At 40.0% G+C, this 22581-nt stretch overlaps 2 protein-coding genes across 4 annotated transcripts in view; both read right to left on the bottom strand.

Annotated features, from left to right (window-relative positions):
• The window catches only part of LOC124167783 (calpain-5-like), a 59969-nt gene extending 56408 nt beyond the window's left edge, over positions 1–3561 (bottom strand). Inside the window, exons 1-3 of one of the 3 annotated variants that reach the window (XM_046545802.1) lie at positions 3242–3561; positions 2979–3159; positions 2776–2904 (exon numbers count right to left, since the gene is read on the bottom strand). In XM_046545802.1, the coding sequence (XP_046401758.1) occupies positions 2776–2904; positions 2979–3149 (300 nt within the window). In that variant the 5' untranslated portion in view covers positions 3150–3159; positions 3242–3561. The remainder of the gene's footprint in view (positions 1–2775; positions 2905–2978; positions 3160–3241) is intronic. The other 2 variants (XM_046545801.1, XM_046545799.1) reach the window with 2 other exon arrangements.
• Positions 3562–7936: 4375 nt separating this feature from the next.
• LOC124167946 (vasopressin V2 receptor-like) overlaps positions 7937–22581 on the bottom strand; it is a 159105-nt gene continuing 144460 nt past the window's right edge. The window contains exons 5-6 of the mRNA XM_046546013.1: positions 15054–15355; positions 7937–11994 (exon numbers count right to left, since the gene is read on the bottom strand). Of these exons, the coding sequence (XP_046401969.1) occupies positions 11591–11994; positions 15054–15355 (706 nt within the window). The 3' untranslated portion in view covers positions 7937–11590. The remainder of the gene's footprint in view (positions 11995–15053; positions 15356–22581) is intronic.

Raw genomic sequence — 22581 nt, 5'->3', positions numbered from 1 at the left:
CCACTATAATGTGGAGCCTTATATTCCATAAAAAATCGCTTAAGATACACATTATGTGACTTTGGTCTCTAATTGTCCATGAAATTATAAATACCAACATGGGCATATGGTGTATGTCTTGAAATCCGTGAAACCCAAGCAATATATATGCCAGATTTGGTTAGTATTTGAGGCACGAACCACAGGAATACTGTAGATACTGCAAATCAACTCGATTATTTTTGTCCCCTTACTTCTGAGTGAATCGCCTAAGTGCTAAAGTAAATTTTTAGTAATCTGATGGAAAAAAACTAACGATAGTACGTATCATGCACACCTTTTGAGCCATCCCCATGGGTTACCTATGCCAATTCTTTGCTTCGTTCCCTCATATCAGAGTGCAACTGTGTTAACATGATTCCTAGTCGAGACTACTCATATTTACTGTTAGCACTTCGCTGCGACAGTTATTCACAAAATAAGTTCGTTAATGATACTTGGTTACAAATTAGTTAATTATGCCTCAAAATGATACCATGAAAGAGAGGGCTAATTCATCATCCAGCGATTAGTTTAGCATTCATGAAATATGCTGCCGTTATCATAATTTTATGGCCTTGTTACAATATTAGCATGAACAAAAAAAGAGTTTATGAATAGATTCACAAAAGAAATTAGAACAGGCTCTAAGCCTTGACCAAGAATTTATTACTTCCTTCACATTTTATTGTGGCTATGATTGATTTTGATCGAACATTTTCGCACTCACTCGGTTACATGCATCATATTCGATCCAAGTATTTACATTGGGCAGGAATAACTTAATACGGCATTTACGACCACAATTCAGTTCATAAATAGCCATTGAGAACTTTTACCATACCACACAAGAACAGTTAGAACTAAAATAGTAATATCATACATTCATCCGTTCATAAACAGCGATTGAGAACTTTTACGATATCATACAAGAACAGTTAGTACTAATTGTAAAATAGTAATTTCATATATTTATCTACCAATGTACTTACATTTCATGCTTCTAGATGATTCCGAGGTAACTGGGCTCTCTCCTCTTGTATAAAGTAACGTAAACAACGTGCGATGAAATCATAGCAACATGAACACACACAACAACGTCGACGCATGCGTCTCGCTCTTCAATTATTTTAAAAGTGTTAAAATCAGGGCCTTGGTTAAAATTATGAATTGATATACTTGAATTAGAATAAACTAGAACTTGATATATTCCTTTACATTAATTATAAAACTAGCATGCAGTATTCGAATCCTGATCGCTGATTTGTCGACGAAATATTTCTCAGAACGCATAGATATTTTCTTGAAAATATGCTCAACATATTTCGTTGAACACATGTGGAGCATATGTCTACGAGTATATGCTCAACATATTTCGTTGAACACATGTGGAGCATATGTCTACGTATATATGCTCAACATATTTCATTGAACACATGTGGAGCATATGTCTACGTACATATGCTCAACATATTTCGTTGAACACATGTGGAGCATATTTCTATGAAAATATGCTCAACACATCGTCTGAACATATGCTGGAAATATTTCGAGCATATGTTGAAAACATGTGGTTTTAAACATCTGCTGAACATATTTTCAGCATATGCTAATGTTGTGTGCAAAACATATTTCCCTGACATAATCTGAGCATATGCTCAACATTTCTTGTGCTACTAGGGTAATTGCAAAAGATGTAAAGCATTCATTTACAAGATCATTCACTCAAGAGTTTCAGCCAGAAGAGTGCTATTGAACATCAAGCGCTCAAAGTTTGGGCTTTGCTGTCTGGCTTTGCGCACTAGTTGGACTGCTAGTTGCATAATACGCTCAGCAAACCTGACCATCTTGTCCATTATAGTCCACGAATTTCCATGGAGGGGAGTGACACTTTGGTAGCTTAATTGGCTAAAGCATTTGACCAGAAATTGGGAGTATCCGCATTCGAATCCTCATCAAGATGAATGATTTTTTCTCTGTGAAATTTCCGCACAATTTGTGCACTGTGGTTGACTTTGCAAAAATTGTCACTCTGGCTAGTTCCGGCACACTAAATGAGTGCTTAATTCACCACAGACAAGGCTGCAGGCATGGCAATATCATATATACAGGATACAGGACCCAGCTACTTTAATTAGAATTTAGATATGCCAAGACCACCATATTCAACAAGAATTTTTGCTAGTGGTGTCTAAGGGCTCTCCACAGAAGTTGAACCCTGCATCCTCAGGTCAGAAGCCAAGAGCTCAATCCACTAGGCTGCCACACTCTCTCATTCAATTAATAACTGCACATTTAAACATAAAATAAAATTCTTGCGAGCTAAAATAGTTTCAGATATTGAATCATTTACGACCTAAGCTGAATTGAGGCTGTTTATTACTATCGAAGGGGTCACCAGCCTCTTTTCTATTTAATAATTAATGGTGTCGTACGTTAATTCTAAAGGGACTAACCCACAATAGTAAATTCTTGATAAAAAATATCACAAATCCATTGCAGGAACTGTGAAGGGACAAATAATAAAAATTTTACTCAAAGTTAGAAATTATCCACAAACTAAAATGTTTCATACTAGTATACAGAGGGATGCAAAAAAATAAAACCCAGTTTTAAAAGAAAATTTGCGACATTAGAATTTGAAAATAAACGATACAAGGCGTGTAAAAATAATTTATAAATATTGTGTGAGAAGTTTCGGTACCTGACTGACAGGATAAAACTGCAAAACAAATTAATATACATTCATAATCATACCTTATTCCATAGCTCTTGGGCATTAGAAAGAGCGTAACAGGCGGTGACGAACCATGGTTTCCCTATTTTTCCCTTGATGATATTAAAATGGGCATTTTCCACAAGCATTGTCGGTTCTTCGCGCACTTCCTGAAAACGAACTACAGCTGTTAGAAACAGTAACAGGAGCGACATGGAACACTTCAAAGATTTTTAGTAATAACCTGAGGTCTTTTCCATATGATATTGCCAATAGGAGACTTAGTTCGGAAGACACTCATGAGTGTGGGAGGAAATATTGGATCAGTAAATAAAGTGCCGAGCTCTGCATGTTTATCTTTCAATTGCTTGTATTTCTGACCCTTGAAAGGTACAAACTTGTTCCCTCCAACCATTGTTTAGGTACTGCAATATGATAAAGATACATGTCAACATTCATAATTCAAAGGTTATGAAATTAAAATATCAATGAAATAGTAAAACCTACTTTTGCTGGAGTCAGTGCGATATTAATAGGGAAACAGACCTAAAACGAGTTTACTTGGAAATATTTTTCATGTCTACCTGCAGATTTTTTGTAAATATTACAGGATTATTTTCGCCCAAGGCCCTTCGTGGCATGATTCATGTTTACTACATTTTCTGTTTACTTCAAATTCTTTTCAGCCATTGCGCATCGCCTGACGTTATTTCTTTGTTTAAAAAGGGTCGCCAAATTATGAACTTTCAAAATAAAAAAATTCAAGTCAGACAATGCCGAAAATAACAGTAACTACCAATTTCTGCAAAAGGACATTGTTTGAGCAAGCTACTGAGCTAAAAAATAAAAAATACCTTCAACTTCAACAACATTTTGCGCCACTACGGTGATTATAACCAAGATAATCATGTAAAACCATGTCGATGACGAGTGACAGTATGAGTATGACAATAAACAGTATGACAGTTGCCTAACTTAATAAAGGAGGCAAACAACATAACTGTCACCAGAGAACTTATAGATAAGGCTCTATGCTCTATGCCTTTCACGAATACTATTACATTCATGGTTACATTGGATGACCTGAGGATTCTGAAGTCTGCCTGTCGATCGCTGTCGATTTGCGCGTATGGCGCGCACTACAATCAGTTTTCAAAAATCGCCGCTCGTCAGCAATCCGGCACTACCAGTTGCGGGACACAGAAAAGCCTGGGACTGAAGAACTTCATAACTATAAAATTAGGAAGCAAGTTTTAGTGACTGGCAGTCAGTTGAAGGTGAACCGATCTAAATTATGACGTATGGGACCTAGAATGCCAATATGCAGAACAGTATTCAAACGAACAAATTGGTTCTTTTACTTCAATTGCATTCTCTTTTTAACAGCAAGTTGCAGTTATGAGTTTTATTCACACAGAACAGCAAAATGTGAAGGAAATTGTTGAATCACATGTTCAATATTTTTTTCACAGGTTATATGGTGATTTAAAAGACAATGCACACAAATATAGCATGCAAAAATTTTAATTCCATAGTTACAATCAAGGTACCTTCGTTCCGAGAGCGTTTTCATCACCCCACTATTATCTCATGTAATAGGCCTTTCCATTCCCATATTTTTCCCAATTCAACCATAAATAATATACACTATAAGATTAGGTCTACAATGACTCGCAATCCACAAGGGAGCCAAAATGTAATTCCACCATGCAGAGGCGTATAAAGCTTTGGGAGGGGATGAAGGGATCTGGGGTGGGGAATCGCCAGGCAACAGGGGTTTCGGAAAATTTTTGAACGATGACATGCCTGTAAATACATTTTACATCATTTTGGCACTTAATATTTAACTTTAAGCAAATACAGTTATTATATGTAAAAAAAACAATAGTTTTAAATGTTTTTTTTATTTCTCTGAGGCTTTGGGGGGGATCTATCCCCTCATCCCCCCATAGTTACGTAAGGTGTAAGAAAGATGGTTAATGTTCATTCTTATAGATAATTTTCAGCCAATCAAGCGCAACTGAAGTTAGAGCAGCGCCTTCCCAAATCGGAAGTGGGTGGTACGTAATATATGGTTGACTACACCATGTTCCCAAAAAAGGTAGTCTTACCATGCAATTCATTCCACCCAAAGGCGTGTTTAGTTTTATTTCCGTGTGGGTTCTAGTAGTGCTTATGGACACCCTATGCCACTTTGATGTTAGTTTTTTTGTATAAATTGAAGACGTGAGAGTGATTTAATGTCTCAGATTTAAAAGTTATTGCTTTTGCCTTTTCCTTTCATTTACTTTTCAGGATTAAATTTTGTATTTTACATACATTTTTTTGTTTTAAAGACTCGTTTGGCACCCCCTGAAGTTCGTATGTGGATGCCGCGGCATCCAACATAGGCAGGTCTATTTTCTTCTTGGAGTTGATCTTGCAAATTTTTTCTTCCCGGAGTTTATCTTGGAATCGCGCAAATCCTTGTCCCTATCCCATTTTTGTCCCTATATCCGTCCTTACCCCCGTCGCTATCCTTATCCCTAAACGCATCTCCGTCCCTAATCATATCATTATGCTTATCCCGGTCCCTATTCATATACATGCCCATGTAAACTAAAATATCTGATTTCAGTTTAAATTATAGGGAAGTACCGTAGAAAGTCAATATGAGTTAATGTGAGACAGAACATGTTTGCCCATGATTCATCTTTTTATCAGCATTCATCGTAGAACTACGGTTCAAAGAGACCAGAAGCCATCATGTTTTAAGGAATTAAAATCCAAATTATGATTAACTGAAACGGGAGAATTAGGATCTCTGTGGCTGGCGTGGCGGACGTGCAGACAATTGATCTGTGGCCTCTACCGGATTAGGGGGCGTCCATTGTTTACGTGCGGTGATTTTGGCGATTTTTGGACCTCACCTCCCTCCTCAGTGAAATATCGTAAGAGTTGGTTCGACCTTCTCCCTCTAATCTCAAGTGAGATTGTTCAAAATGCGTATTTCGAGGGAAAATCTATTTAATATATGCATCATTGCTTTGGATTTATTACAAAGAAAACAATTTGTAGAATTTTATTGTGTAGAATTTAATCATATTTCAATAGGGAAACACATTTTGCTCAATTCAGTTTTCTCGCAATTTCACACTGTTCCTTGCTGAAAAAAAATTACGTGATAATTGCCAGGACATCCCCTCTCTCCTACGTGACATTGCATGAGAATCGGCTTGACTCCCTCGCCTCTTCACGCCTTAGATAATGGGGTGGTTTCCTATTTTTTCGATTGCCTAAATCGAAATATTATTACTCCTGGTGCACGTATTTCACGCTTTTAGATTTTTAAATTACGATATGTATTTTACGCGATTAAATGAAAAGTGAAAAATTTCAAGCGCGCTAAAACGCGACTGCTAAGTATGAATGCTAGTAAAAGCCCGTGTGACGTCACTCTGGTTCCAGCTGCCGCCGTGTGAGGCCACCTTGGTGCGAGGTTATGAGCGCCGATATGATGCAGGCTGCTAGCAGGTAGCAATGATTTTTCAAAAATGTTACCAAATTTTGTATGGGGGAGGGGTCGCCACCCTAGGCTAACCCATCCCCCCACAAGGCATATTCCTAGTTACAGGGGCGAATTCTGGATTTCTTTCTGAGGGGGGGGGGGAGGGGGGACAAGCGAGGCCGTATTCGGGATTTCGTCGTTCCGGTGGGGGGGGGGGGCACAAGGATGCCTCGTACTATAAAACGAACGCAGTTATAATGGGACCATATTAAAAATCTTGCATATTTTCAAAAGGCCGTTTTACACGGTACACGGAATTGCGCAATCTGACGTACGTGCGAAGGCGCAATCAAAATTGCGTCTTGTAAAGCGGTGAATTGCTAGAACACATGCGAGAATGCGTAGATGCGAGACGGCAAAAATAGCCCCTGTTCTGATTTCATTCATGCATTCGCGTTATTCCACGCCATTTTAGAAATTAATGCAGCTTTAACCTGCGCAAATCCGTGCCACGTGTAAAACGGCCTTAAGAGTCTCTGTGGGAGGCATGTGCCCCCACACTACGCCTAGTTACACCACTGACTGGTTGAATATTTACTTTACAAAAGTGAATACCACTCTTCAGATGGGTAAGATCAGTAAGAGTGGCAGAAGATCTAGTCAGTGGCGTATTCAGCATCAAATTGGGGAGGGGGGGCATGACCTGTGTCCGGGGAGTATAGAATACCCCTCGGGAGAGAGGGGCGTTCTCTCGTGAAAATTATTTTTTATTACGATACGCTCAACGATAAGTACAACTCAAAATTCTCCAACGTTTCGGACTTGCAGCCATGCATTTGCATATACTGTCCCTTTATTCCCCTAAATGGATGCAAAAATTATTAAGCTAATAATAAATTTCTCATAATAATTATCAGAAACTAATGATCATTTTCTCATTTAAGTCACGAAAAGACAACGGAGAATCTGGACACCACTTAATTTTAGTTGGTGACATGGGCGAGCGAGGGGTTGTAGGATGGGCAGCAGCCCCCCTACCTACGAAAACAAATTTAGTTCAAAACGGAGGTTATGAACAAATATTTTTTTGAAGAAAAATGATATTAGCATAAGGTATGGAACTAAAGTAAAAGTAATAATGTTTTTCAAGCAAGTTATTTTAAAAACTAAGTAAGCGCTGCCAACTTCTTAAAATTGTGGCGTCATTGACCTATCTTGCGCTAAAATAATGCAACTTGAACGACCACGGCTTGCCCGCCCTAGTTTTGATCCTAGGTAAGCCCATGGTTGGTGACAACATGCCCCGCGAACTGAACACTCGGGATCCAGGAAAGACCAACGCTCATGTGATTAAACTTCTTTCAGTATTCCCATCGGGTTAAAAATTTCTGACGAGGTTTCGATTTCCAACTCGTATCCCGAGGGAAATTTACCCACATTAATCGCCGGGATAGCATCAAATCTTTTTTCGCAAAAACTAATAATGTTCCCCTTGGACGTATTAAATCGCAGACTAACATAGAGTAAACTATGGTCAAAAAATACTTAACACTGGGATGGACTGACAAAATACTCATTGAATGTATCTAGCAGCGGAAAATACCAATCTATATTTAATATAAATCATTCTGTAGTCCTGGAAACGTATAATAATTTATAATCCAAGGCTGTTACCAGAATATACTCATATTTGGATGAAATAAAATGCTAAGGAATTAATTTTAAATGTTATTTACAAAAAAATGAAAAAGAAATATTTCCAGACATGTTTATCACAGTTACAGCAAACATTTTACACTGCAGTCCGAAGTAAAACCCAGAAAAAATGTTCAGGGCTGATTGGAAAAATACTGCAAGCTGAGATTTACCGTCGTTGCCTTCGAAACAACTGAGACATAAATATTCGATTTGCACATGCTGCAAACACTTTCACCAATTTATTAAAATAAAACGTATCACAAATATCCAACAAAACGCCACAAAAGTTTCACCTGAACCTTAAACAACGCTTTCATCTCACGCGCAATAAAATGGACGGATGTTCTGCAGAGCGAATAGTTTTCTCATAAAAGATACTCATACACTCAAACACGAGATTCTCAATTCCGAGCGAGGAAATAAACTTCCATAAATTATTATTCAATTAAAAATTCTCCATAAAAATAAGAACGCGATGGAAATATAAAATTACGACTTGAAAATTTTCTATTTCAATTAGGAATGTAGTACATGTGTTGACTTGGATCAGTGTTGACACTGAAATTTTATTACAGTCTACATGATTATCGTAATTATCGCGCATCTGGTAAATCATGAAGGTTAGAAACAGATAAGCATTTGTAGCAACTTTCACCAATGCAACCGCACGACTGTGTGAGTCTCTTTCTATGCGAGATGGCAATCGCGAAATAGGTGACTATCATTTAGGCTGTGCCATTAACAGTGCCGGCTTAAGGGTCGGGCAACCCGGGCCACTGCCCGCGGCGACGCAGCTAGGGACCGACCAGACGCCCAAACGGTAAAAAAATTGTTTTACGATTTTATAAATTTAATATTTTGAGAATAACTTTTTGTGTAAATTTATATTTGTAAACTTTAAAAGATAAGGTCATGCAAAAACACACCAGTTAACTGGGGTGTATTCCATACTAAACACTCCGGTAGTATTTTGCGTTGAGTCGGCCCTGGCTATAAATAAACCACCTGTGAAGCTTTAGAATTGTTAGAAGGAAGCTGTTGGATTTTCCGCGGAGATTTTCTTGGACAAAAATGCGTGGGAATTCAGCTACTAATACCTTCAGATTTGTAATCACATTTTCACATTTAAGCTTTCATCACATTTTTACAACAAACAATCGAAGATCCGAAGATTATACAGTGCTCACAAAAATTGAGTAAGATAAAAGTGATATAACTGCGTAGTATATATAATTCGTATCGATACTGATATCAGTCTTCACAAATGCACAGTCTAATAAAGAGAGGCTACGGAAATTATCCCTGCGATTTAAAGGACATATTTTTTTGTTTTGTGCAGAAGACAAACAGAATTGTTAATTTGGTATTTATTCGGTCAAACTCCCTATTTCGTTGAAATTAAATTAATTATTAAAATTGCTAGAACAGCGTACCAATTGCTATTGCCCACTCCACCATAGCTAGGCTTAAAGGCTGTCCCAAAGAGGTTAGCAATTTTTCCTTCACTAATTTAACATTTCAAAAGCTTTTTAAACCACTTTGTTTTTATGTGAATTCAAGTAGTGGTGTCATGATGAAAAAGAAAGGACATTATAGACAATTAAAACTTTTATCAATTTTGGCGCCAAAAAATTGTGATATGTACAATCGTAACCAAAACAATTTTTTTCTATTTCTTTATTCTATATTAGCTGAAAAAATTGGTGGTTGGGTGAATTGCTTGGGTTAATCTTTATACGGCACTATAAGTACGTTCCGGCACCGCCAATTTTGCCATGATACCTCTGAATTTGACTAATTTAACATATTTTCTCAAACAAATTTCCATGTGGTCGGGAGCTCCACTGAAAGTATAAGGGTGTTTAGGTGATGTGAATTAGAAAAGTATTACAAATGACTTCAATGCGCATTAAAAAACAAATTACTTAAACATTTTTTTAAACACTCAATATTAGCGATGGAATTATTAAATTCGTTAGGTCTCTAACCAATGACATTCGGAAGCGGAATTAAGTGCGCGCTAATCACTAGGCTCATCACCAACAATTGCGGGGAGGAGGGGGGAAATAAATGGCAGTCTGTAGGCTGCTTCTGGAGTTTTAAATAATTAATTGCAACGGAAGAAGAAGTCTGACCAAATAAATTCTAAATAACCACTTCCGTTTGCCTTCTGCACCAAACAAAACATTCGCATTTAAATTTCGGAGTTAACTTTGGTGGCCTCCCCGTTTAAGTGGATTTCAATGCCAGTAGCAGTAATAAATATAGCAGATAATTGCCGACAATATTTTGGTTCCTTTCCGCAGAATTTATGCAAAAAATATATAAAACTGATAAAATTCCGGAAGCCCCCAAATGCTCGTGATCACCACAAATATACGGATATTTAAGAGGATAATCACGCTAAATTTTAGCAAGAAAAATAGCTGTCAAAACATAGCTTAACTACGAGGGAGTATAGTGATGTTTCGAGATGTAACTGCTTGTTGCATCCTTGCTATAATTCTATACTTAACGATTCAAAAATCATTATTGTGTTACATGTTCTATGAAGGACCAAATTGATGTGGACCCATCTCACTTACTGCTATAAAAACATTGTTCCTTGTTACATCTTTGATTTTTGCATTTATTACACTGAGATTGATTGACGGAAGTGACTGGATAAATAGCAACCAGTTTTGTTCATGATATTGTATTATATACCACCGGAAAGGCATCCAGCATGCTCAACGAAACATATCCAGCATGCTTCTTTGATTCGATAAATTACCTACCACCAGTACTTGTCTCTTAAACATCTCACTTAAGCACATTAAATTACACGAAGTGGGAACCAAAAAACCACTAACACTAGCCAATTTCTCAGAAAACACTAAAATCAGCGGGTTTTCACATTGGCTCACATTTCACGCTTTTGAGATTCAAACAATATTACTCATATACTCAGCGGAATGATAATTTAACGCACTTCATTTGAATACCGTGAGAAGTATACGAGAATGACTCCAGTAATATCCGCTTAGCGCCATCCCTGGAAATACTTTTGGCTCACTAAAAGATGAGCCGAAAAAACCAGCAACGCCAAAAAATATGCGATCTCAGTGAACTGCTTTTCTCTCGAGAACACTGGAATTAATGAGAATACAAGGTTCCTTGATACCAAATTTCGGCGAGCTTGCATCTGGCACACGCTGGCTCTTTCACTGGTTCGAGCATAACAGAGTTTTAAATCTTAGGTACGTCCTTCAGAACTTCGCCAATAGTCGAGAGAACAAAGGAGACCAGAGAACGCAGCGATCCCAATGAATTGCTTTGCTTATGAGACCACCGGCACTATAAAGGATACAAGAGTCCAAGTCATCCAAAATCAGCGAGCTTGAATCTGGCACACACTGGTTCTTGCACAGGTGGACTACCTCACGACGCAGGGCTTTTGAAGCTTTCGTCCTTCAAAATTTCACCAATAGCCGAGAGAACAGGGGAGAACCTAGCGGTCCCAATGAACTTCCATGCTTGTGAGACCACCGTCACTGAAGAGAAAACGGGGGTCCCTGTTACCAAAATTCAGCGAGATCTAGCAGAAACTGGCTCTTGCACAGGTGGAGCAACTCACGATGCAGGTTTTTTTTAAAAGCTTAAGTTCTCCAAAACGTCACAAAATCACACGCTCAATCGTTGGAGGGGTCAAGTTTGACGTTGCAACACGCCGTTTCGTTCAGGCCCCGGAGTATCTCAGCCCCCTTCTTTATTTTCTTCTTCTCTTCCTTGCTCAGCTTGCAGCTCTCTCTTTCCTCCTCATGGCTGGGTAGCCTGAGGATGGCCTTCGTCTCGGGTTGTTGGGAGTCGCTGGAGGACCGGGTTCGAGAGGAACCGATATTGGAAGGCGTGTCGTGGCTGTGGAAGGACCACTTGGCGGCGTACGGGCTGAACAGTGGCCAGACCGCGGCCCTGATTCGTCCCGGCACCCTGTCTCTGAGGGCGACCCAGATCTCGTCGTTGAAGGCTATGTAGATCCAGGGGTTGACGCAGCTGTTGAGGCACGGCAAGAGGCTGAGTATGGTGAAGGCTGCACCTAGAAGTATACCCAATGAATAATGATTAGCCATCTGAAACCAAAAATAAAAGACAATACGCTAACCTCCCATAAACCCGATCCCAAATGCATATCAATCCCCATCCCTAACACTCAAGCACTTAACTTGGAAAGTGGTAGAATTTTTTAATTCATGCCTAAATTTATCAGCATAGCTCTATCAGTTAAATGCGAGCCTAGTCCCCCTACCGGGATAAGACTTTACCACCACACCACGTATAGGGAAATCGAGCAATTTTAATGCCATTCCCTTTTGTTCCCTTCCATATATTGTCAGTTTCTTATGGTGATTAGGACAGGGAAACCAGTAGCACAAAAAAAATTGCGATCCCAGTGAACTGCTTCTCTCTCGAGAACACTGACATCAATGAGAATACAAGGCTTATTGCCACCGAGCTTCATCATGCATCTGGCACCCACTGGCTCATTCACTGGTTCGATAATCTCGTTATGCTGAGTTTTAAAGCTTACGTCCTTCAAAACTTCACCAATAGTCAAGAGAATAGGGGAGATCAGAGAACGTAGCGATCCCAATGAATTGCTTTGCTTATTAGACCACCGGCACTATAGAGCATTCAAGGGTACCTGCCACCAAAATTCAGCGAGATTGCATCTGGCACACATTGGCACTAGCAGAGGTGGAGCATCACACTATTCACGGTTTTCAAAGCTTTCGTCCTTCAAATTTCACCATTTTACCACTTGTCTTTGCCAATTTCATTACACAGAGCGACTTATTAACAAAGGTAATGTTGAAATGAACTAGAACATGTCAAAATGAAATTAGCTGTTGCGTATGATATGGAAGACGAGCTTCAGGAAACTCCCACGCACAATTAGGCAGACGGAGAGATATAAAATCAATAGACATTTCTTATCGCCTTGATTATACGATTTAGTGATCCGCTTTGAGAATCACGTTATGTGCTTCCAAGAAAAATGTGAAAATATGAGCACACTCACAGACCATGAAGCCACTATGGTTCCACGATTCATTTCCACGAAAACGCGATGAAGAGCTCATTAGTTAGATGAGCCGTATTTTCGGACGCTCAACTTTATAACGTATTTAAGTACTGTATAACCAGCTGTAATGTATCGCGTAACCAGTGGCGAACACAAGGGAGGGTCATGAGGTTCATGAATCCCGTAGAAAAGAAGCTCCATGCACACAAAAGATCTTAGCGCGCAAACCCGGGAAGGATACGCAGCTAGCCATTTAATAACAAGGAAAAAAAATTCTATGCGAGTTTTCATAATTTATTTGAGATATCGGTCTTCCTAACCTATGCATTGTTTAATAGCTAAAAAAATAATTTTGAATTCCAATAGTTATTTCAGACATCTTATAGATACAGCTTTAATCCCAGGAGTTACCTGCTGCTAAAATATAGCCTAAATTCAACTTATATGAGGGAGAAAATGCAGTGAATAGATTAGGTAGCATGATCGAAATAAATTTAACTACGTGAAATGGGTATGTCATATGATTAAAGTTCAATACACTTCGACATATGATAATTACAGTGATTCATAATAAATAGCGACAGATATCCTGAGATATCAATCCCTCAGACATTGTAACCCAGATAGATCAACAGGATAGCAATGTGCGGTGAAATGGAATTAGGTGAGACCGCATCCCAGAAGTTTTGGTGATAAAATGATAAATAATTTACCGTTTATTTTTTAGAGGCGCGGGTGGAGGTCTTATTCAATTTGTTCCAACACTTCCGGGAATAACAATGGGTGAGTCCTCGACGGTTTGGAACGTAGGTTTTCGCAGCAACGAGTCCTCGACGGTCGATAAACTTATAGTACCAAGACCTCGCCTACCTCTCTGGGATGCGTCCCCACCAAATTCTCTATCGCCGCTAAATCCGATAGTGATAAATAGTCTACTGTGGGGAATATTTGTAGTTGCTACCAGGCCCGGGCTGGACCCCTTTTTATGGCGGCGGACGGCCATTGCCAAAGGGTGCCAGCGCAGTGTAGGGGGACGACCGCCGGGGGTGTGAAATATGGTAAATAAATTTTGAAATTTTAATCCTTACCCTCTTGAGATTGAATTGAATCTTACCAGATTGAATTATATAAATTTAAATTATGATTATGTTTACTCAAGACGTTAAATATGCTGTTAAATGAGAAATAATTGAAATCAAGTTAGCTGCTCAATTTTGGTATTCTGACCGTAAAATTTGTCAGCTTCGTAACAGGAGGGCACCAAAGATTTCAAGCCTGGAGGCATAAGCTTAGCTGGGGGAGGGTCCGGGGGGTCCGGACCCCCTCCGCCCCGAAAAATAAAAACACAATATTTATCTTCATAAATAAATATTGAAAAATCATGAATTTTCAAAATATTTTTTTAAACAAAGAAGTTTTTTCGATTATGAAAAGTGTTAAAATTAGTTAAAAACCCTCTACTTAGCACCCTGTTTTAAAAATAAATTTCCCCCTAGTTTTGGACTTCTCCCCCCCCCCCCCCCCCCCCCCCCCCCTCGAACGAAATTGATGGCGACGCTACTGGCTGAAGGGCGCAACGGGATACATCCCGGTGTCCCGGTGGCCCAGCACGGGCCTGGTTGCTACTATGAGTGTAGTAGGCATTGGCGTAGCCAGGGGGAGTTCAGGGGGTCCGGACCCCCCCCCCCCCCCCCGAAATATACAAACACAATTGTTTTCCTTTATAAAAGTAAAGGAAATGTTGAAAAATCAGGAATTTACAAAATATTTCTTAAAAAATGAAGTTTTTTCGATTATGAAAAGTGTTAAAATTAGTTAAAAACTCATTACTTAGTATTCTGTTTTTCAAAAACCTTTCCCCCCTGGTTTTGGACCCCCCCCCCCCCCCCCCCGAACGAAATTCCTGGCTACGCTGCTGGTAGTAGGTGCTTTAAGGTACGCTAAATAATTAACTGTTTCATGGCGAGTAGTTTATCAGAAAAACTGCAAAATTTTAAAGGTGAAATGTTTTTTAAATTACTAAATTTTATCGTATTTAAAGACGATTTTGAGGTGATGCGGTGCCCACATACCCCTCCAGAAGGAAGATTCGACAGCTCCGGGGTACCACGTGGCCCACAGCTGGGAGAGCAGGAACGGGCACGAACAGAGGACGTAGCACGCCACAGCAACGACCGTCAGCCTCAAGGTTCGGATCTTGGCCCTCGAGATCGTTCGAACGGAGTGCGTTCTCGGAGGGGCTCCATTGACAAGCTCCTCTCTCGTCTCCTGGGGCCTGGTCTTCTCCCGGTGGTTCTTCCGGAGCACACGGCAGATGCCCACGTAGGCGTAGAGGAGGAGTACCAGTGGAACTGCGAACGCCGAGACGCTGTACCTGGACATAAAGAAGACTGACATTTAATATACATTCTATTATCTCAGATATTATATAATCGTTTATTGTAAACCAATTGTAAATTGAAAATTAAATGATACATAGCAAAGACACGCTTATACCAGGTACTCAAACTTGGCTGTATAAAATAACTTTTTTTTAGGAATAATGAGTAACTAAGGCTGCTTGAACACTAAAGAAAGGACAATTTTTACGTTTAATTTTGATAAAACTGTAATAAAGCATTATTTCTCGTTGAAATATAATCTAAAGGAATGGCGAATTTTAACGAGAAAAAAATGCTGCGTGCTTAGTTTTTGTATGCCCCATTTATTTTACCTAAGGGTTCGTAACCAAACTTGAGTACGCATGATTTCTGCACCAACAATAATTCGTGTAATTGGACTCGACTTGAGCACGATCTGATTTTAAACTTATAATGGTTTAACTTTGGAGTCTAAGCATGAAATTCCCGTTTCGTAGCTTTCAACGGGCAGTAGAGCGTTCTGAAGCAGTCTTGATAAAGAGATAGATAGCTCTTCGTGCCATAGGCATGTATTTTTCTTCCCAACGTTGAATGGTAGCACGTAATTATGCGCACACTCCTATAATTTCTCTTTGTAATTATCCGTAATTAACTGGTATCAAGCAGTTCACTCGTTTCAAGGCAAAAAATGTTCCTCCCAAAAGAGAGCCTCTAATATCCTGTCTGGTAATGTGGACCGTGTTAGACCTTACCCCAATTCACGCATGTGATTCCAGAAGCTCGCCCAAAATGATTTTACGAGGCTAAAAGCGGAAAGAAAACACTTAAAAACATTCCGATTCATGACACGGAACGTATTTTGAGGCTATAGAGCCGCAATAACTTAAATATGCGCATACAATTTTCCGGCATATTTTCTCACTAGAAACTTGAAATATCTCATAAAACGGGTAAAATTTTGAGTTATTTTTCAAAATTTAAACCTAAAGTTATTGGTTATCCAAATTTAATAATTTTAGCTGCTAATGCGACATAATTTACGTTGAAAACAGTTCCTAATTCAAGTCACAAGTGATGCATATCTCATTTGGTGTAAACAAGGATTACGCATGATCAATTCCATTGTAAGTCTACATCCACGCAGGCCACCTAACCCATTCAGTCATAATGCCCATTAATGAATTTTCAAACATTCCTATATGTGTGCCTGCCCATGAATATGGACGAAGACCACAAAATTTATTACGTGAAAAATAACCAAATCTTTCAGCATAAGTGAGACATGAGTTCATGAGACCAGCATTTACTGTAAATAGTAAAAAAATTATATGCATCCAAATGAAGAAAACATATCTGATTGAAATGGCTAAAATGCATTGCTGAACCTTTATTTTCACCGCGGAAATAAGTAGGTTACGTATTCAACCCAAAAAATAAGAGCTGAGAATAATTTCAGACAATTGAGAGAAACCTCAATGACTTACTAAATTGATACTCTCCTTCGAATTCGTCATTGCCACAGTCTTATTAAGGACAAATAGTTTCCGTATTAATGCACAACGTTAATTTATACTTATCAGATGAATATTACATTTTTTAAAGCCCTTTATGAGTTTTTGTTTCCTTTCAATCACCAGAGGCTTATCAGACACTTAATGGTTTGTCTTTTGGTCAGCCCGCCAACGACGCAGTATCGCTACCTACGGTCTGAGGACAAATTAACTTGGTAACTCCATTTCCTCCTCTTTGAGAAATCGTAAATTTAACCTCGCACACATATGAGCATGGTTAATATAGAGTGACTTTAAATAGGTGATCAAGTAAATGGTGGAAATCAAAATAACCAAGGCTTATCAAATTGTTTCGAAGGTTTACGAATGGAGAATTGCGTATTTACACACATTTGAAGATAACATTTTTTTTACATAAAATCAGCGAAGGGTTGCTATATCTGCTTTGCTCGAAATTTGAACGATTTGGTAGAAAATGAGCATCTACGGCGACCCATTTTTAGTTCTTTGAAACGATATGTTAATCTCTTTATCATTATTTTTTCATTTTTTTGCAATACAATGTATGTACTTAGGTAGTCCATAGCGTAGAGGAGGTTGGTATGATAATAAACTCATCCCCTGCCACAAACCCCAAATAAAACCGGCAGAGTTTTTTTCGATTTAATAACAACATGACACGATAAAAGGATTTCATTGAACAAAAAGCAAAAAATATTGCCTGACGACACTACACATTTAGCTGTGATATATAACTAATTCTTAAAAAAAACCAAATGATTTAATTATTGTTTGCATTATCCTATATTATGCAAACTTAACATAATTCATGCAGAATTCACCATATCCCACGCAATTAGTGGTAATAAGAGATAAAATTCCACTAAATCTAAGGAAGGTTTAGATAGCGTAAATAATCGCAAGAAAGCAAAAAAAAGTAACAAAACTTTTTATCCAAGAAAACCTTGGATTCCATAGATCTTAAAAGTATGAATGATGCAGCAGCCTTAGGATCAGAAGTAAGGGCAAGCCTTTTCACTTTTCGGGGAAGTGAATAATTCCTCATTAGGTAGAGATTGAATGCACTGAATCTACCACGATCTCAAAGACTGCAGAACCAAACACACTTCGAGATAATGCCACCCTTTATATTAAAATTAGGGATGGCAAGCGAAACTAAACGAAAGTGAAAACCAGTAAAATTTCAATAGTTTCGTTCCGGGGAGCGAAATGTTAAAACAATACGAAATGGATTTAAGCTCGGAAAGCTGAACTCGGGGTCGAAACAAAATCGGAGTCAAAACTACTTCGGGTCGAAACTAAACAAAACTTCTGGGACGAAACGAAACAGGTAATGTTTCGCACCGGAGGGACCACGTGCTTCACCTTCTAACGGTTTAGTTTCGAACAACACACTGAGTACGTAGTATGGTTGAATGAAGAAGAGGTTCGGCCTACCGCCATTAGATTCATGAGGCACTCATATTTTTACCACCAACAGGAGAATGGTGAACGCAAACTGACCATTCGATTTTTAAGCTCAATTTTTTATCTTCTCTATGCTCTCTATACTCTTTCCTCTTTTCCATCTCCCCTCAACTTAAACTTCGAGGGGACTTTTATGATACGGGCCTTAGTTTCGACCCACAAACGGAGTGCGAAGTATTGTTGAATGGAATGGAGGTTCGCCATACCGCGTTTAGATGCATGGGGCCCTTTTCCGCTCATAATGTGCAACGCAGCATTCAGTCGCAATAGCCGAAGCTAAAAATTACTCCTCTCCACATTCTGTCATGAAATGGGTCGAAACTATTCCCTCTTTTCCCCCTCCACTCAACTTCTGGGATCGAAACTTAGCACTTTGCGTGCCACGGACGTAATATTACGTCCTGGTAATCCTTCTGAGGATTGCCATGGACGTAATATTACGTCTTTCCATTTAATTGGCTTTGTATGCGTGAAGCCGTAATATTTCGCCAGTGGTACTTTTCCAGTTTACTGCTTAAGGGTTCTTTTTTTTTCAAAAATCAACTGCTCGATGGAAAAAGAGTTCACTTTATGTCTTGAGGACGGAAAGTCCTCTGTAGCTACCGGCATCCTCATCTTGGGCCACTTAGTGTGAAAATTCTTTGGGCCAATTTGGGGTTCGTTGAGGGTGCATTGACCCTTTTTGTCATCCAGGATTTATAATGCTTTGCTTGGAACAATGTTTTTTTTTATGATTTCCATGCTTTAAATTGCTCAAATCGAGCGTATTAAAAAAATTATTATGCATGTTACGGCGGTACAGCATTTGTTGCAACTATTTGATTTTTTAACACAGTAGGTTTTCATTGTTAAACTATATATTTAGAAATAAGTAGTAAATGTTATTCAACTCATTCATAAAGAAGAGAAAAGTCCATTTTTAATGAAATGCACATCGATATACATATATTTTTGATGCTAATGTTTTTAAAAATGTACGAATAAAGTAAAAATGGCTGGATTTTTCAGTAGGGCTTTAAATTTAGCAGCCGGCACTCAAAGTGTTAGCTACGAGTTGCGGGGTTTCGGTTAATTTCGTTTCGTTCCCGGCATTTAAGTTTCGTCCCGGGTTGACACTTAACTCCTTGGTGATTTTAATTTCGTGCAGGAACGAAACTAAACCTAGGCCTCGTATTTTCGTTTCCCTCCGGATCGAAACGAAGCATTTTCGTTTCTTTTCACTTGCCATCCCTGATTAAAACTAACTGAAGTAATTTTCATTATAATTCAGGATGGAATTATTTGCGGCCCCTTTCAACAATGGATAATTATCTGTTGCCTCCTCCGTTTCTCCTACAAAAGTTTCTTCTCTTCGCCCACCATGTCTTGTACTTCAGCGAAGAAAAAAATCCGACGTCTACGCTTTTTTTTTTTAGAAATTCTGCGATGTCAGTTTCCAAAGTGTGTTGTTGCCGTAAAAATAAGTAAACTCCGATCCGGGTTTCGGCCTTTTTATTCAGTAGCCACCAAGCAACTTTACACTGTCTGGTTTTACAGCAAAATAACCCCCGTCTGCCGCAAGACACGGCCTTTTATATCCGTCGCTCCCGCAGCTCCGCGACCTCGGCGCCCGCTGTCTATCCGGGGTTGTCATTAAATGGGGCCTCCGCGACGAACCCGCCACATCTCTCCTTCTGAAAAAACACTGAATAAAACAGGGAAAGGAACAGGGAAACGGGTCTAAGGAGTGTATCGTTGAGGGGGACGCACAAGTCGTCCGTATCTCGTCCTGAATACTCCCGTCTCTGGTGGGCTGTGGCTCTTCGCTGTAGACTCGAGGTCTGGAAAAAATGCTTCATAATCACTCGAAATACTCGGCTGCCGTTCAGCTAATGTCAGCGCCACCCGATTCCTCCTGATGACTCCACTACCTGTCTCAATGAGATAGGACCGGGGATGGCCGACAACCGTTCCATACTCCCGACGATCTCTCACCCAAACGGTGGCTCCCGCAGGCAATAGGGGTAGTTCTTTCGTCCGGTGTCGTCGGTCGTAGTTCCTCTTCTGTCTCTCCGCGATGACCTTATTCTTATCCCGTAGGACCGTGAGGCTGGGCCATTTGGGATTCAACTTCGTAGGATGAAATGGCAAAGTCGTTCTCAGCTTACGTCCCATTAGTAGTTCCGCTGGGGAATACCCCGACTCCATGGGTGATGCACGGTATGCAAGAAACCCCAACCACGGGTCTCTTTCTTTCGCCAGTATGTTTTTTACCGTTTTCACCGCTGCTTCCGCTAGTCCATTACTCTTTGGGTAGTATGGACTGCTAGTTACGACCTCCATTCCGTATTTGTTCGCGAATTCCTGGAACTCTCTTCCTCCAAACGGTGGCCCATTGTCCGTTCGGACTACTTGTGGGATTCCGTGACGTGCGAATATTGATTTTATTTTCGCTATCACGTTCGTGGCCCGCGTATTTTCCAAATACGCGACTTCAGGGTATTTTGAAAAGTAGTCTACGATGACTAAGTACTCACGCCCTCTGCTATGAAAAATATCCATTCCCACCATCTGCCAGGGCCGTGCCGGTGTCTCCGTAGGTCTCAACGGCTCTACTCGCGATGGACGACGTTCGAGACATTCCGGGCACTTGCTTATCATTTCCAGTATTTGATGGGATGCTCCTGGCCACCACACCGACTTCTGCATCCGCCTCCGGCACTTTGAAATACCTAGATGACCTTCGTGGATACGGCTCAATATCTCTTTCCTCCATGATTCCGGGATGTAAACCCTGGTCCCCTTGACTAGTAGCCCGTCAAGGAGGGAAAGATTTGCTCGTTCGTGGTAGAAGCTGGTATCCTCCAACAGCAGTTTCTCTTTACGTGGCCAGCCTTCTTTCACATACTTAGTTATTCGTCGAGTTCTTTCATCTTCTCGTTGCGCTTTCAACACTTCCTTCATGAGTTTGTCGCTCATTGGTAAATCCGCTTTCACAGCTTCGACGTACAATTCCACGTCTTCATCGGTGAGAATATCGCCTTCTTTTGGGGTTTTGGAGATTGGTGATCGTGAGAGAGCATCTGGCGTATACAATTTCTTTCCGGGAACATAAATTACCTCATAGTCGAAACGCATGAGGCGCATACGGAAACGCTGCACTCTGGCGGACAATTCGCTGAGGGGTTTTGTTCCCAATAGTGCCACGAGTGGTTTATGATCCGTACATAGAAGAAATTTCTTGCCAACTAAATAATTTGCTAATTTTTCACACGCCCAGGTAAGCGCTAATACCTCCTTTTCCAATTGGGCGTAGCGTCTTTCGGTATCTGTCAACGTCCGTGACGCAAAACATACCGCTCTCCAATCACCATCTGACTGCCGCTGCTTTAGTGTAGCTCCCAATCCATATGACGATGAGTCGGCTAATACTCTTGTCGGTCGATTTGTCTCGTACATGGCTAATGATGGGGCACTAGTTAATCTTTGCTTGATTTCTTGGAAAGCTTTGGTGTGCGTAGCAGCCCATGGCAAAGGCTCTTTTTCCCTCATCAGCTCTCTCAACGGTTGGGTAACATCCGCCAAGTGAGGGAGAAATTTCAGATGATAATGCACAATTCCAAGAAATCGACGTATCTCTGCTACCGTTTCGGGCTGCGGCAATTTCTCTATTGCCGTAATTTTTTCAGGATCTGGCTTGATTCCATCCTCGGCCGATATGACATGACCTAAGAATTTTGTCTCTGCGACCCGAAATCGGCATTTCTCGCGATTCAACGTGATCCCATTTTCTCTAAGACGCTGGAGGACGGCGTTCAATCTCACGTCGTGCTCCGGCTGCGTCGCTGCAAATACGAGTATGTCATCCATAACGTTGACTACTCCCTTTAACCCCGTCAATGCTTCAGACATTCGTCTTTGAAAATGCTCTCCAGCTGAAGATAATCCCATCGGCATCCGGTTAAAACAATACCTTCCAAAAGGGGTAATGAAAGTAGTCAGCGGACGGCATTCCCTCTCTAGTGGTATTTGGTAGTATCCTCTGCAAGCATCCAATTTTGTGAAAATTTTCGCTTCTGAAGCCTTCATCAGTGTTAGACATTCATCCACGGTTGGCAGTTCGTGCTGTTCTTTCCGAATGCATTTATTTAATTTAGTGAAATCTACACATATTCGAACTCCTCCGTCTGCTTTAGGCACTACTATCATGGGCGCGCACCACTCCGTCGGCTCTTCTACCGCCGTTATTATTCCTTCCCCCA

This window comes from Ischnura elegans, chromosome 11 (assembly GCF_921293095.1).
Source record: "Ischnura elegans chromosome 11, ioIscEleg1.1, whole genome shotgun sequence".
Lineage (NCBI taxonomy): Eukaryota > Metazoa > Arthropoda > Insecta > Odonata > Coenagrionidae > Ischnura > Ischnura elegans.
This window is presented reverse-complemented; position numbering and strand designations above follow the sequence as displayed.